Source organism: Rhinatrema bivittatum, chromosome 11 (genome assembly GCF_901001135.1).
Source record: "Rhinatrema bivittatum chromosome 11, aRhiBiv1.1, whole genome shotgun sequence".
Classification (NCBI taxonomy): Eukaryota; Metazoa; Chordata; class Amphibia; order Gymnophiona; family Rhinatrematidae; genus Rhinatrema; species Rhinatrema bivittatum.
Genome location: NC_042625.1, coordinates 87243521 through 87259929, shown reverse-complemented (window position 1 = coordinate 87259929; position 16409 = coordinate 87243521). Strand labels below are relative to the sequence as shown.

The following is a 16409-nucleotide window of genomic DNA, read 5'->3' as shown; positions in this document are numbered from 1 at the left end:
ACCCAACACTGATAACGTTTCGGCAGTGACAGACTCCTGCCTTCATGGGACCCATTATGGTGTCGCTCGGCCCTGCTTATTTTTAAGAAATGACTGAATGCTGAAGTTACCCTAGACTTGGAGTTTGAAAGCCTGCCTAAAATAATATGCCTTCAGTTGTCACTTAAATATCCGAGTGAAAGTTAATCATTTTCAGATTATCTGTTGGTGAGTTCCACCAGACAGGCCCTGTCACAGAAAATGCTCACTCTAGGGTCTCTAACAGACATCAGATTGTGGTGATGGAACCTCAAGCAGCCTGTCATGATCTTAAGACCCATGAGGGATTTGAAAATGAAGTTAATTCACTCTTAGCCATCCCCTGATTTGGATTAAAAAATAAAAATAACTCCCTGTATACTTCCAATAGCAATTTCAACTGTCAGAAACATTGTTGAGAAATGGGAGTTGGATAAAACTGTTGAGGTAAGGACAAGATCTGGAAGACCAAGAAAAATCTCTGATAAAACTGGTCAAATCTGCAAAACAGAACCCACTGATCACTGCAACTGACTCGTTGAAAAGTTTAGCCAACATTGGAGTAAGTCATACACAGTGTGCAGTGTTGCTTACACAACTATGAGCAGTGTGGGAGAGTTATCAGAAGGAAACATTTTCTACAACCTCATCACAATAAAGTATGCAAAACAAAACATTGATAAGCCTCAATCCTTTTGGAACAAAGTGTTTTGCGCTGATAAACTACAATTGAACTGTATAATCACAATTGCACAAGATGCATTTGGGAAGAAAAATGGTGGCAAAGAAAAATATCTTGCCAATCCTTACACGCAGGGGGAGGGAATGTGTGGATCTATTATGCTTTAAGGTTGTGTGGCAGCCAGTGGCTCAAGAAATATTGTGTAGATGGAATGAAGAATGGATTCAACTAAATATCGATATATCCTAACAACTAATGTCCCACAATCTGTGAAGAAATAGAAGCTGAAAAGAGGTTGGATATTTCAGCAAGAAAATGATCTAAACCATACCTCAAAATCAGCCATAAACACTTACAGGTAAGAAAGATGAAGGTTTTTTGCATGGTCTTCACAGTCCCCAGCTTTGAATCTTATTGAAAATGTAGGGGGAGATCCCAAACAGGCACTGCATGCAAGGTGACATAAGAATATTTCTCAGCTGGAAGACCTCGGCGAGGAAGAAGAACTCTGAGCTTGCTCCAGGAACGGTTTGGAAGCTCTTATTTCTGCAGGGGGTGACTGAGTGCACAAACTTTGCGTATGTCATGTTCACTGTTTCCTTTTTTTGAATCTGTAAAAAAGAAACAACCCTGCAACCAGTAATTATGCATTAAAATTTGAAGGGAAAAAAAACATATTTAACTTTCTGCCATGTGAGAGTTATCAGCTTCTGTTCCCTTAGGAATTCATTAAAAAATACAATTTGACCAGGGTGTCTATATGGTAGGAGCTTGACCTCTCATTGATCTCCCTTCCAGTGTTGGTGTCATCTTCATTGGTTCTACAACTGTCTCTTCAATTTGAGTCTTGCCGTGGCTGATCAGTTGGGCAATATTCAATAAAAATTAGAGTGCCCATCTGCCTGTTTTGAGGAAGCTGGTTTTCAGATTTCTATCCGCCCCCTGAAAATACTAGTATGACCCTTCATTTTTTTTTAGATGGTGGCCCTCAGGAACCAGGACTTTCATTTCCATTTGTTTATGCATCATCTCAGTCTTCCCCTGTCTTCTCAAGAAAAAGACATTGCTCATGCTAAAGTCCTCACTTTCCCTAGGAGAGCTGATCGAGCAGGGGTCTTGGCTTAGTGTTCCTATTACATGTCCCTTGCCCCACACATTTATTTATTTATTTAGGCGTTTTATATACCGTTGTCCCAAAAGAAGATCACAGTGGTTTACAATATCCGCATTCATATTCATGGTCAACGATCACATAGTATGTATCGACATTCACTTTGTAGTTCAACACTGCAGCGTAAATGTATTCTAGTTCATAATCATAAATATTCTAGGATATCATACTAGCTACTATTATACTTTGGTTCATATTCATGCATTTTTTTTTGGTCGACCTAACAGTAAATACAAGTTGTATCCTACTAACAATACACTTCACATCATTCATTGCTTACTGCTCGCTCCATTAACATTATCTCTAGTACTGATGCAACTGTTATTGGCGTATTGGTCTTTTGTATTTAAAAAAAAAAAAAAAAAGGTTTTCTTCAGGGTCATAGAGGCTCCACTTGGCTCATGCTTGACTGCGGGCTTGACATCATCACTAGGCCCCAATCCATTCAAAGTGGTACAGGACTGGGCTTTCCCAAGCTTTTCCCATTGGAGAACAGGTCAGGTGGCTCCATTCTTTTTCTCGGACGTGCAGGACATTTTGTAAAACAGCAATAAAGGCCTAGCCCAGAGCATACCCTCTGGTTGGATTTCATCTCAACCTACATTGTCTGGTACAAATGGAGTGTAATTTAAAATATTCTCCCTGCAAGTGTTAATTACCACTGCGATCTTCCACCCAGCAAGCTATCCCTCCAGCCAGGCAAGACTTTCATCTATTGCTGATCAGGCTCAAAAAGGCCTTTAATAAATAAAGCAAGTCTTGTCCTTGGGCTGTCCCTAACCCCTGTCACAAGGGCAGGGCTGTGTAGGCACTGACTCTAGATCAGTAAATGTTTAAACAGGGAGACAATTGTTTTTCATCTCCGATAGCCCACTGGCCCAGCTGAGTGAGTGGCAAGAGATGCCCTATGGCCTAGTTTGCTTTTTGCATTCTTGTGGAGCTTTAACGCTAATCTGGTCTTTGCATATATACGTGTCATGCGATGGATTTTGCTCCACTCAGGGGCAGGGAGGCACTATTGAATTAGCTCTGACTGCAGCTATCTAGCTTTCAGAAGCAACGGATATAAGAGAGACAGGTTGTGTTCAGGCTTAACATAAAAATGACCTTCCCTCCCCCTTCTCTCCATTTTACTACAGCACATCACTCAACCAATGCTATGGACCTGGACAATTCACACCAGATTAAAAACAAAAACCTAAACATTTAGGCTGCAGGACTGCTCCCTCTGCCCTTTGGTGCTCAGAAGCCCCCTCTCAGGGCCAGCAGTTCCTGCTGCTGAACCTGTCCTGTTACTGGACTAGGTAATTTTAAATCGTTGTTTATAAAAATCTGCCTGTACTGAGGTTTTCAGTTTTATTTCAAATCTTGTACTGAGGTGCTCCCCATCGTATGGAAAAGGAGTAAGCACACTTGACTGGGCCCTGACGTTATGCTCAGCCTTTCTCCTTCAGTGACACTTCCCTTCATGTTAGCGTGGGGTGAGTTCTTACAGCTCTCTGCCCCATGCTTGCCACATACATAAAAGAGTGCTTCTTGCAGCCCTTCCTGCTTATTCCAGTTCTGCTGCCATGGTTTGGTGCTTAGCTTTAGCCTGCCTCTCTATCCTACGGCTCCTGACTCAGTAGCTGAAAGAGCTGTGATCTTGGCGGTGTGCCATGGTGAGGCAGGCATCAGCCAGCAACTCGCCCCTGATGAATATCTGGTCTATCTGTGCAAATGTCAGCCCTTCGTCGCCTTGAGTCTGCTCTGTTTCACTGTTTGTCTCGTTGTAAATTGTTCTGTTTTATTTTAAGCATGTACCTTGCTGTCTCCCCCTCCCAGGGCTGATGTTTCCATTATGCAAACTAGGTGGTGGCATAGAGTGTCAAAATTTTGGGGTCAGCAAAATCCCCAAATCGGTGCCACCAAAGAAGAGAATTTGGTGCTGTAGCTGCTGAGGGGAGGGGGAGGGAATGACTGAAGGTTCATCTTCTAGGGCACTGTTTCCCAACCTTTTCAAGCATAAGGCACCCCTATATTAACATGTCTGCAGTGCCTCCATGGTGCAGGCACTGCAGACATGTAGAGGATTCATCTGGCCAGAAGCATAGCTAGGGCAGCGCTGAAAGACCTGCTAGTCTCTCTTTGAAACTTTAAAATAAAGAGGGGGGGTGGGCCAAGACACACATGATCCCATCACTAAGGACCGCTTCTCTCTACATACACGTGCAAGAGAGAGGAGTCAGTGTGGCAGAGGCAGCCTGCTCAGTTAGTAACCTTGGCTGCCATGGCCTCTCCACTGCTGCTGCTCCCAGCACTCAGCACAAGTCACATCCAGTGCTCAGTGCATGTTCTGCTTGTCTCATAAAGCCTAAGGGGTAAGACAGAGTTTGGAAGAACTCAAAGGCAGAAGCTCAGAAGGGGGGCTCTGCTCTCCATACGCTGCATGGTGCTTATTAATTTTCATACTCCAGGACTTGTGCTGAGGCTGGGAAGGGGAGGCCTGTGTGACTGCACATGTCCTAAGAAAGGAGATTCGGTAAGGTTGGTGTCTCTTGTTATTGTTAGGTGCTGAGAGCAGAGCCCGGGTGCTGCTCTGAACCTTGAGAATCAGGCAGTGGTGACTTCTCCGTGGCACACATGATCACGTCTGCAGGCACACTGGTTGGAAACACTGGCCTAGGGCACTAAATACTTTTATACCAGCTCTGCACCAGTGCGAAGGAGGCATTTCTCGTGATAGGACTTTCCCGGGCACAAATTTGAAATAAGTAACCAAATAAAACTGTACAGGAGGCCCTCGAAGGGCTCACATGGGAGAGAGAATACTGTGCACTGAGAGCGAGAGATTTGGCAATCCTGAAATCTTGCATGTTCAAACTTGAAATTTTGCATGTTCATGTTCAAACATTTGTTGAGCTACGTGGGGGGGGGGGGATATGAGATGCCTCAGCATTTGGTGGAAAAAAAACAACTCTCGCTCTTTTTCAGACCAGCCAGGCTATGATGTAGCCACCCCCGCATGGCTGAAATAGCAGGGACTTTCCAGCCAATCATGGTCAGGTTCCTTGCATTCCTCTAACTCCCGATTGGTTGCCTTAGACAGCCACCTCCTTCTAGTTGGTACCAAGATATTTTTAGCCCAATTGGCAAGCTGTTTCTACCTTCAAAAGGAGCCTTGTTGCCGGGCAGAAGAAACAGTTTGTGCATTTCCTTCAGCTTTCTGGACTTTGGTATTCACGGTTCCTTTTTTATTTTTCCTTCCAGCCCTGCAGATTTTTATCATTGCAGCTGCATGCTTTTATGGTCATATTTGCTCTTTTATTTCAGTCATTTGTAAGATTTACAAATTGGAGATTGGGTTGTAGACTTTTGCGTTTACATAGACCATACACCGATGGAGATGGTCAACTGGTTTTTATTTTGCCATATTAGTACTACTTATAAAGTACTAAACTTGGGGAATCAGGCCTCGGTGGTCGTAAGATTCTTTAGTCCTATAAGCAGATTGCAACGATTCTGCCTATTACTATTATACTAGGAGAGGAAGATACTGAATACATTGTGGGGAACTTGATACTACTAGGTATATAGTGCTACTATTGGTATGCAGTCCCTTGTTCGTGGAGCTTAAGGTCTAGTTTAGACAAGAGGCTTTAGGAAATTATTATAGGAAACAGTTCAAATCAACAAAACTATGATCGAGGAGGACCAGAATTTAAGAATTAAAAGCAACCTCAAAAGCATGTCAGTACTGGCCTGTCTCAAGATGGAGGCCTAAAGATCAGGTTGCTTTTTTGTTGGGAAACGTGTTAAAAATGACATCTTCAATTCTGAGAGGGGTGTTAGAGCCTGCGGGGAGGGATACAGGTGCTGAAAATACTTCAGATTCTAGCAAAATAATAGAAAGAGCTTTAATTTACATATATACAATGTAAAAACAAACACATTGAGCATATACTGTTTGTTTGTGGGGTTGTATATAAACCCTTATTGTAGGCAACCAGCTCTTGGCTGGTTGGCTTTCTGGTCCTGGAAGCCTCAGATTAAGCAAAACATTTAGCATTTGATTAATCTTCCAAGAAATATATTAAGCTCGCTAGTCCAATGCAAAGATATCACCTTAGATTTTTATTTGACCTTTATTGCTCCGTATTTAAGTAGCCTCACAGGGCAACTAAACTGCTTTCTTTCATATTGCACTAGAGTCCTTGTTGGGATGTGGGGCAAGCTGACATTCTGCACAGTTTACTACCGTATATTTTGCTTTCTTGAACTCCCCTCCCCCGTCTCCTTCTCCTCTCTGCATATATCTCTGTAAGTGTTTTTTTCAGTTGACGTGTTTTGGCAGACAGATCAGGAGTGGCTTCTGAATTTACTGAAGCTTGTTTAATTGTTTGAAGCCAAGGGGAACTTGCCTTATACATCTTAATCCTCAGGGCATGCTTGCCTTTCTCAATTTTTGCACCGTTCAGCGGTAAAATTAGATCATTTTGTAAGAAATCAGAGAGTGATGTAAGCTTGCCCAACCAGCATTTCTTTGCACAAAAGGCTCTTCTTTATTGCTAAGAATGACTCACGTTTACAGCATGATAACACTTTTGCAGTTGTGGTGCTTTATCTAAAAAAAAGAAAAACAAAATGTTGCATTACAGAGAGCTATTTAATAGGGCTTGGGCACTATTAGCAATAGGTGACCCGTTTGCCTTAAGTTTATGTAGATCCTAATGGTGGCGATCAATTGGATAAAAATAGTTGTCGAAATTTCCCATTACACCAGCTATACAGCACAACATTCCAGTAGCCCTATTTCTCCTGAAGAAAACTGGAATGGTTGTAGACAATGATACAATTTTGAAGTAGCTTTCGCGACTACCTCGTATTGCGGTCTCCATTGTGCTGCACCATTTCTGAGCTTCCTTAGCCAGACAAATAGCTGCCAGTGTTTTTAGGGTGCAAAAAAAAATGTTGAGGCGCTGTTCGGATCTGTTCTGTGGCTCCCGAATGTGACTTATCACACACTTCCAAATTTCGCAGGATCAAAGACTCTAAAGATGTCGTTGCTGCCTAGGATATGTCTTACAATGAACACGCCTTTTGTTTCTGTTTCCTTAGCCATCTTCTATGCTTTTTGCCCTATAAAAGCAGCTTTTGCCCGCTTTTGAAAACAGTTCCTAAACTACCGCTCCCAGGATTCCTGGTGCGGGGGAGCCCTTGTGACCAAAGGGGCGGAGCTGCGGCTAGTAGGCGGGGAGGGAATGACTTTGTTCTGTGATTGGAGGAGGTCGTCTCGTGTGGGGCTGGAAAAGCAGCTGTTGCCGGCGCTCGCTGCTCATTGTCGCCTTGGGGGTAAGAAGGCCAGAAGTGCCCCCCTTCCTCCCACAGCATCGGCTGCCGTCTCTCCCTGCACAGCATGAGGGTGGCGGATGCGGATTTCTGCTGCAGCCGGAGCTGCTACTGCTCCGGCATCAAAGAATGTGAGACCGTGGCAGACGAGGTAACTGGTTGCAAGTCGGGACGGAGGGTTCCGCGCAGAAGTAGATGACTTGATCCCGGGAGCTGGCCGGTGGGGGGCGCTCTGCAAACTGAATGAAAAGTATTGCTTGGTAGCGGCGAGGGTCCTTAATGGAGCGAGATCGGCGGTGTTCAATTTGGGGGCGGGGATGTATCGCGCTCTCTTGGTTTATAATTAGTAAACTCATCGTCCTCTAACGCAACCCCCCCCCTCCCCCATTCTGAAGAGCATCGGGGCATCTAAAAGCCAATGGTGACTTTTTGCCCAAGAGGTGGGGGCGGGGTTGCTCTCCGCTCGGTGATTTTCCGTGGGCGGCGGGCCTGGGGTGCACTTCGCTTATTGAGGGGTTCCTGTAGAATTTTTGGATGCGATCTCCAGGAAGAGCCTAAGTCTGCTCGGGTTTTACCTTTCTGGAAGAGGGTAGAGGCTTGCTCTTTCATGCCGGGCTGCTGGCAGGAGACTATTTCAGAGGCAGACAAAGAAGGAAGCCGGCAGCGCTACAGCCGGGGTTCGGAGCGTCCCCAGTAGATGGGGCCGAACCTCGCGGGGGAGGGGGCATCCTTATCTGTTCGTTTCCCACCTTCATTGTCTTCTGACCTGCACTTACCCTAAACGCCTGGTTACTAGCGGATCCGTTATCGTTTGGTAATCAGCAGCACTTTACACCCCCCGTTCTTTTCCCTCTTCGTGTTTATCCAAATAGTGGTTTGATTTAGTTTGGGCCGCCGAGTTCATCAGCTTGACAGGGACGGGACATGTCCGAGCAGGTCCCTCTCCCCTTCCCCTTCCTCTGTGTATCTGAAGATGCAGACAGGAGGGCGGGGTGTGACTTTTTTTTTTTTAAGCAAAAGTGTTTGCTCCTGTCCCACTGGGAAAATCCCGTCTGGCCGAGAAGACAATTCAGAGCAGAAGGCAAAGGTCCTTTTTTCTAGCTGATTCTTGTTAGTCTCCAAGAGCATATGGCAGATGGGCAGGTAAAAATAGTGCGTCTGAGCATAATTTGTGAAGCTTTGTGTACGGCTGCAGGTCGGTTGAAAGAGAAATCTGGTATCCTCCTTATGTACTTTAAATTGTGACTCCTTACTTTTTTTGCATCAGAGTATGAAATGATGAAAGTGTACTTTGCCCGTGCTGTTAGCATGAATGTTTGTCCAAGCAAAGAGGTTGACAACATTTTATAAACATAACTGCGATGGCTTACCCACCTCTTCGCATTGCGAATATATCGTCTGGCTGCATATGTGTAATTGGCATCTTTTATGCAAGTGTCAGTCACCATGTGCATATCTGGCACAAGAATCCTGAGTGTACTCTTGACGTGAGACTGCCAGCAATGTGTATTAATGTATAAATCGCCTATCTATATAATTTTTCGCATGCCAGTGTTTGCGTTTAAGGTAAGAGATCTTGGACCTGGAGCTCTGAGATGGGTTTTAATTGTTTAACTATGCCTTTAAGCATTCCTGTAACATGTTTTCTTGTCTTCTGAATGCCGACTTTTATCTTGTTTGTAACTTGCTGGCATTCCTGTTATCTCTAAACTTATGTCTGAGATACTTATGTATATCCAGTTTTTCTGTTGAAATTGAAACACTTTTTTGTCCGTATGGATAAAATGGGAAACTAGGAGTGTGGTTTATAATGTTTGTTTGTGATATATATGAGAGACACATGGCTTGGCAGTGAGGTCATGGTACTAAGGAAGGGGCTGGCCAGTACCTTGCACTGTCCTACAGAAGACCCGGACTTGATTCCTCCAGCAGGACTCTAATGGCAGGGGACAGGGAGTCCTGGCCATTCTGGGGTGGGAGTCACATGATTGCAATATTCTGGAAAGAGCCCTGGTGCATGGCCCTCAGTTGGGTGGGAACTGCCATCACAGTGACTGGACAAAAGCAGTTAGGAGGGGATAAGGGAAAAATCCCTAGGTAGATATGAATGAAGGCTGGTCTATGTACATTTCTGTTGTAAGCCATGTTGTTGTATTGTAGAGTTCATATAAAAACAGGGTATGAGCAATAAATCAGATCATAATGCCAGGTTCTGAAAAAAACAGGGCCAAAAGAAAACACCTAATAGAGGGATCAGTCAAAGTGTCAGGGATTATATTTAAAAAGTTACCAGGGAAAAACAACCCTTTCCTTCACTCATTAAACGTTTGGCCGGCCCACAAGTTTCCTAAATGTTTTTTTCTACCTTTTGCCATCTTTGTAAATCTGTAGGCTGAGAGCTTGGTGTTGCAGGCTGTTGTGCAATCCTGTATTGGCTTTTCAGTCATGTCATCCAGACTGCACCAATAGGGAGGCTTAGGGGCGCACACCTCCAGGTTTGTGGTCATAGATTCTCTACATACAGAGATCATAAAATACAATGCTGGGCCTGAGGGGATAAAAATCAGAACTTGAGATTTCATTGGATCATCTGGAAAACATTTTGTATAGATTTTATTTCTTCTTTTTTTTTTCCAAAACTAAATCTAGTAATGTCCCCTGTTAGGAGCTTGAAGATCCTACAACAGATCAAAATGCCTCACGGGAGTTTGGTGCTAAACTGAAGTGGTTTCTAAATTTAGTTTTGTTACTAGAGCCATCTAGTACTGCCTCACTATTAGTCACACACACGTTAAAGATTTTCACTCTTTGCACGTGTCCTTTTATTTTTTATTTTTTTAAGCCATGTTTGCAGTTGAAGCCATGGCTAAAAGGTAAGTTTGAATGCAGCTGGTGTACTGAATTTAGTGATGTCACTGACAGCGCCATTAGTAAAATGCACGATGTGAGATCAAAATTAACTAAAATTGTGCTGATCATTAATGCAATAGCAGAGCTGTTTTCCTGTTGACTAAATATGCAAGTTCCCCTTTACCTTAGTAAAACTTAACTTCTCATTTTGCTCCGTTGCTTTTATTTAGAGCAGCAGTAGTGTAGGTTGTTTTCTTTAAATAATTCATATGAGTTAATGGTCATTAAGATCACACTCTTTCATGGAGTTTGAAATTACAAAGAAAGATTGACCTGTTGTAGGTCTTTGCATTCTGTCCATTTTATCCACTGGTGATCTTGTCTCATCTACTTTGCCCTTATCTTCCACACCGGTGAGGCTCTCAACCTGGCTTCCTTGAATTCCATTACACATTTCCCATTTCATTTTTTAGGTTTTGTATTTAAAGTTGTTTCTTTTCCCCCCTTTTGTTTGAAAACTGCTCTTATTTGATCACACCCAGCATTACGAATTTAAGCAATTTGGGGGCCCTGTCATGGTGACCCTTGCCCCAATCCCAGGCATTTACGGGCTGGATAGTATGAGTGGCCTGGGGAAAGGGACCTGCAGGATGGTGCAGCCATAATGGTGAACCTAGAAGGGGCCACAAATATATTTAGGAAAAAAGAAGAGGAGGATTCTTATGGCCACAACACAAACGGGCAGTAGCAGAAGTAAAAGCACAGACCAGCTGATAGTTTGAGGAACTTAGCTTCTGCTACCGTTCCATAGAGATCAGACTTTGCATGCTTGCATTGTGTAACTTTTATTTTTTTTTTTTTTAAAGCATTTCAAAAGGGCATTAAAAGGACCTAATCATCTGATGAAACCATGTCTGTGATGGCTCATTCCTGCATTGCCTCTTGGGGTGGCTTTATGTTCAGAGATGTAAAAGACCTGATTGGGATGGAGTGGGGGAGAGGTTTGTCACCTGAATTACTGCTGGAAAGAAAAGCCTGCTGCTTATTTTTCTGATCCTTGTATCCTTCCAAGTACCTGGAGAGGTGGGGCAGTGAGTCTGGGGTGTTGCTGTGCTCGGTTATCGGAGAGCTATGCCAGTATCCAATTTACTCTGTTTCCTGCTTAACATCTAAACGCTCCAAGTGAATTGCAATAGAAATACAATTACAAACAAAAAAAATCTATAATGTTCCTGGCAGGTTAAGTGTTTATACACAGCTTAATCTGTTGAAATGAGTGTGTTTTTTAATGTAGGTAGTACAGCTTTTGAACAGAAGGAAAGAAGACCCAGAATGGGATCAAGAGAGGGAGTAGAGCCAAACACCAGGAAGGAGCAGATTTGTCAAGTTATTTTTGTGGCTTGTAATGGCTGTCCAACTGGTCGACTCAGCCTTCTTGGTAAATGAAGAATGACCCTGGATGGTTTTGGGTTTTAGCCTTGTGGTTAGTGTAATTGTAGCCTTCTACAGTATCTAGCAGCTGGGATAGTGGATGAACATGAAAACCTCTGTGGCTCTAATTATACAGCTGCCTTAATCTAAACAAGTGCCTAATTTACAGAATTCCTGAATGGAGGCAAGTTTCAGGTAGTAAATACTTTTTCATTGGACTAGAAGTGTGTTGGGTTTTGTTTGTTTTGTTTTTTTTAGGGCTAGGTGGCTTGCTCACCCTGTTGGGCTTTCAGCTCAACCGGAGCCGGTGTCTGGGAGATGGCAGTGTGAGCTTTCATTTGCAACTACCTAGGGATGTTTCCCTCTCTATTTTATTTATTGAGAAAATTTGATTGCCTCCCCAGCCAAGAACTAACTGCTCAAAAAAAAATGTGCAAGGTTTTATCATAGATTCAATTAAATATGAATCATAAAGCTTACATTAAATAAAAACCAAATGCACAACAAAAAATGACCCAACGAGCACCAAAAATGTCAAGTAGTAACGAAAAAGGCTTGGTCTGAGGCCACAAACACCTGCTGATGTTACCCAGTTAACAAAAAAATCTCTGTGCAGTGGGAAAACTGAGCAAAGAGCCACGTTTGCCACCTTTTGGTGGCATTTACACTAATTCAGTTCCAGTCTAATTTCCAGTGGTAACAAGTTCCATAACGACGGCGCTGCCACTGAAAAAACTCTAGTTTATAATGGAGCTGCTCCATCTCCCTAAAGGAGGGGGCAACCAGGGATGCACCTTGAGTAGATCTCGGCTATTGCTTTGGATAATACTGTGCCAGTTTCTCCTTTAAAGCCGTTCTCTCAATGCTCAGGCCATCAGAATTTTTCACTTGTTTCCCTGCTTCCACCAGAAGCCACTGCAAATCCCATGAAACCAAAGTGATGGAAGTCCTTCTCGAACAACCCATAATCACCCTAACTACTGCATTCTGGACTACCTGAAGCCTCAGCAAAAGCCATTCTGGGAGGCCCATGCATAAGAACATAAGAGATGCTATACTGGGTCAGACCAAGGGTCCATCAAGCCCAGCATCCTGTTTCCAATAGGGGCCAATCCAAGTCAGAAGTATCTGGCAAATGCTCAAACATTAAATACATCTCAAGCTAATATTGCTTATTAATTAATGGCAATTTAGGCCATTACAGTAGTCCAGAAGCAATGTAATCAGAACATGCATTACTGTCTCAATGGCTTTCAGGTTAAGGAGCAGCTGGAGCTTTCTAACAGTACATAAGAACATAAGAAATTGCCATACTGGGACAGACCAAGGGTCCATGAAGCTCAGCATCCTATCTCCAACAGTGGCCAATCCAGTCTGCAAGTACCCAAACACTAAGTAGATCCCATGCTTCTGATGCTAGTAATAGCATTGGCTTTTCCCTAAGTCAACTTCATTAATAGCAGTTAATGGACTTCTCCTCCAAGAACTTATCCAAACCTTTTTTTAAACCCAGCTACACTAACTGCACTAACCACATCTCTGGCAACTTATTCCAGAGCTTAATTGTGCATTGAGTGAAAGAATTTTCTTCTATTAGTTTTAAATGTGCTACTTGCTAACTTCATGGAATGCCCCCTAGTCCTATTATCTGAAAGAGTAAATAACTGATTCACATCTACCCATCCTAGACTGCTCATGATTTTAAAGACCTGTATCATATCCCCCCTCAGCCATCTCTTCTCCAAGGTGAAAAGTCCTAACCTCTTTAGCCTTTTCTCATTTATCATTTTGTTCACAATTCTCTATCTTCTCCGATGCAACTATCTTTTTTGAGATGAGGTGACCAGAATTATACACAGTACTGAAGGTGATGTCTCACCATGGAGCAATACAGAGGCATGACATTTTCCATTTTATTCACCATTCCCTTCCTAATAATTCCTAACATTGTTTGCTTTTTTGACTGCCGAACCAACTGGTTTGGTGTATTATCCACTATGATTCCTGGATCTTTTTCCATGGTGGTAACTGCTTATATGGAACCTAACATGTAACTATAGCATGGGTTATTTTTCCCTATATGCATCACCTTGCACTTGTTCACATTAAATTTCATCTGCCATTTGGATGCCCAATCTTCCAATATCGCAAGGTCCCCCTGCAATTTATCAGTGTCAGCTTGTGATTTAACTACTCTGAATAATTTTGTATCTGCAAATTTGATTACCTCACTCATCCAAATCATATTGAAAAGCACTGGTCCAAGTACAGATCCCTGATGCACTCCACAGTTTACCCTTTTCCACTGAGAAAATTGACCATTTAATCCTACTGTTTCCTGTCTTTTAGCCAGTGTGTAATCCACGAAAGGGCATTGCCTCCTATCCCATGACTTTTTAGTTTCCTTAGCCTCTCATGAGGCACTTTGTCAAACACCTTCTGAAAATCCAAATACACTACATATACCAGTTCACCTTTAGCGACATGTTTATTAACCCCTTCAAATGAAGCAAACTTGTGAGGCAAGACTTACCTTGGGTAAATCCATGCTGTGTTCCATTAAACACCATGTCTATGTAAATGTTCTTTGATTTTTATCTTTAGAATAGTTTCCACTATTTTTCCTGGCACTGAAGTCGGGCTCACTGGTCTATAGTTTCCAGGATTGCCCCTGGAGCCCTTTTTAAATATTGGGGTTATAGTTGCCACCCTCCAGTCTTCAGGTACAATGGGTTATTTTAATGATAGGTTACAACTTTTAATTAACAGATCTGAAATTTCATTTTTTAGTTTCTTCAAAACCCTGGGGTATATACCATCCAGTCCAGATGATTTGCTACTCTTTTTTTTAGTTTGTCAGTCTGGCCTACTACATCTTCCAGGTTCACAATGATTTGGTTCAGTTCGTCTGACTCATCCCCCTTGAAAGCCATCTCCAGAACCGGTATCTCCCCAACATCCTCATTAGTAAACACAGAAGCAAAGAATTAATTTAGTCTTTCTGCAATGGCCTTATCTTCCCTAAGAGCCCCTTTAACAGTCCAGCTGACTCCCTCACAGGTTTCTTGCTTCGGATATATTTAAAGTTTTTATTATGAGTTGTTGCCTTTGCAGACAACTTCATTTCAAATTCTCTTAGCCTGCCTTATCAATGTTTTACATTTAACTTGACAGCTTATGCTTTTTACTGTTTTCTTCAGATGGATCCTTCCAATTTTTGAAGGCTCCTTTTTTGGCTAAAATAGCCTCTTTCACTTCCCCTGGGAGTCATGCCCAACCTCCCTCCCAGATCACTTTGCCTGGATATTGCAGTGAAAGCCCTGGGTTGTGGGCAGCACGTCCTCTGGAGCCTTAAGCCTGGCCTCTTGAATAATGTCCATGACAGACTCCCTCCTCTCTCACTGCCTCTGCAGCATCTCTGGCTGGCCTGGGGGAGAGGGGGAAAAGGGGGCAGAAGGCCTGATCCAAGCCTCGAATCTGGGTCATTTGTTTTGCAGCACTTGCTGACCCCAGACCATTTCAAAATGCTGTATGAGACTTGTTGCATAAACTTGCTTCAGATCTTGTTCCTTGGGCTTCTTAAAATTAGTACTAGTTTCTTAAAAAAAAGAATATACATCTTGGGAATGAATTATGCATCTTTTTAAAATTATAGCCATGTTCCCGGATTTTTAAAATTCTACTTTCAGTTGTCCACTGCATAGCCATGAGATTCCTGTGTGGGGATTGGATTAATATCAACCTAGCAGGGCCAGTTCTTCCATTACGTAACTAGGCAGTCATCTAGAGCAGGACTTTTCAGCCCAGTCCTCAGGGCACACCTAACCAGCCAGATTTTCAGGATATCCACAATATGCATGGAATGGACCTGCATGCACTGCTTCCATTGTACCAGAAAGCAATAGGGAAGACTGTAAGAGCCAAGAAGCAGCTAACAAACCATAGATGAATTGTTTTAGTTCCTGGAATAATTTATTATGGAGATCAAGGTGAAAAATTCAAACTGAAATAATCCAAATCTGGCAGAGTTTCGCTTATGGTATGGGATGCATCAGGGGCTTTTTTTAAAATAGATTATATATACTCAAACTGACTTCCTCTGTCCAAACTGTGTAGATTCCTTAAAAATTAATCTCTATTACTGCCGTATTCATCTGCTCCTCAAGTTAAAACTGTTTGATTAAGACCAGTACAAGTAGTTGAGCATCACCAGTTCATAGACTATAAATAATCATAACTTAGGATCCTAAGTATGGCCTTGTTTACAGTTTGATCTTGGTACATCGCGGTTGTACATTTTCAGCAGTGTTATTAGTTTTCAGCAATGAATTGGTGACAGTGGAGGAGCTTTCAAAAGTCTGAGTTCCCATTACTTTCTCTTCTGGGTTTCCTGTATGTTGCTAATTATCAAATTGATTTAAAGAAGTTCTGGCAATGCTAGTGAAAAGCAGAAATCCATTTTTGTCATGTATAGAAAATCAGAGAAACCCCCATTTAATTTTTAATCATTTAAATGACATAACCAAGATGACATTTGAGGACACCAAGATTAGGAAAAAAAATATTAATTCATATGAAGTCCATGATAGGGAGAACAAAGAAATAATAAAACATTACAAATATCTACCCTATCACCATACTGTGATCCCACCCAGTCTAAACTAAGAGGTGAAGCAGATTTATTAACTAGAAGTCTCCCATTGTATTGGGTCAAAACATTGAAAAGTAATCATTTACATGGGTATTTTAGGACAAAAGAAGCTCCCAAGGAAATCACACGTGGCTTCAAATATAAAGGAAACCTTTCTCTTAACCTGGGTATCCAGGAGAACTTGTACCTGCTGACCACGGAACAGTTCCCTCTAAATTTAAAATATTGTTGAAGAAAATTATTCCTTTCTAATTCTAGGGTAAAGGTGACAATCATTG

General features: G+C 42.5%; 1 protein-coding gene across 2 annotated transcripts in view; it reads left to right on the top strand.

The window, feature by feature from the left end:
- SESN2 (sestrin 2) overlaps positions 1–16409 on the top strand; it is a 48439-nt gene that overhangs the window by 13548 nt on the left and 18482 nt on the right. Inside the window, exon 1 of one of the 2 annotated variants that reach the window (XM_029619100.1) lies at positions 7177–7350. The exons of the other annotated variant lie outside the window; for it this stretch is intronic. Coding sequence (XP_029474960.1) covers positions 7267–7350 — 84 coding nt within the window. The 5' untranslated portion in view covers positions 7177–7266. Of the gene's footprint in view, positions 1–7176; positions 7351–16409 lie in introns of those variants that run through there. 2 annotated transcript variants of the gene reach the window in all.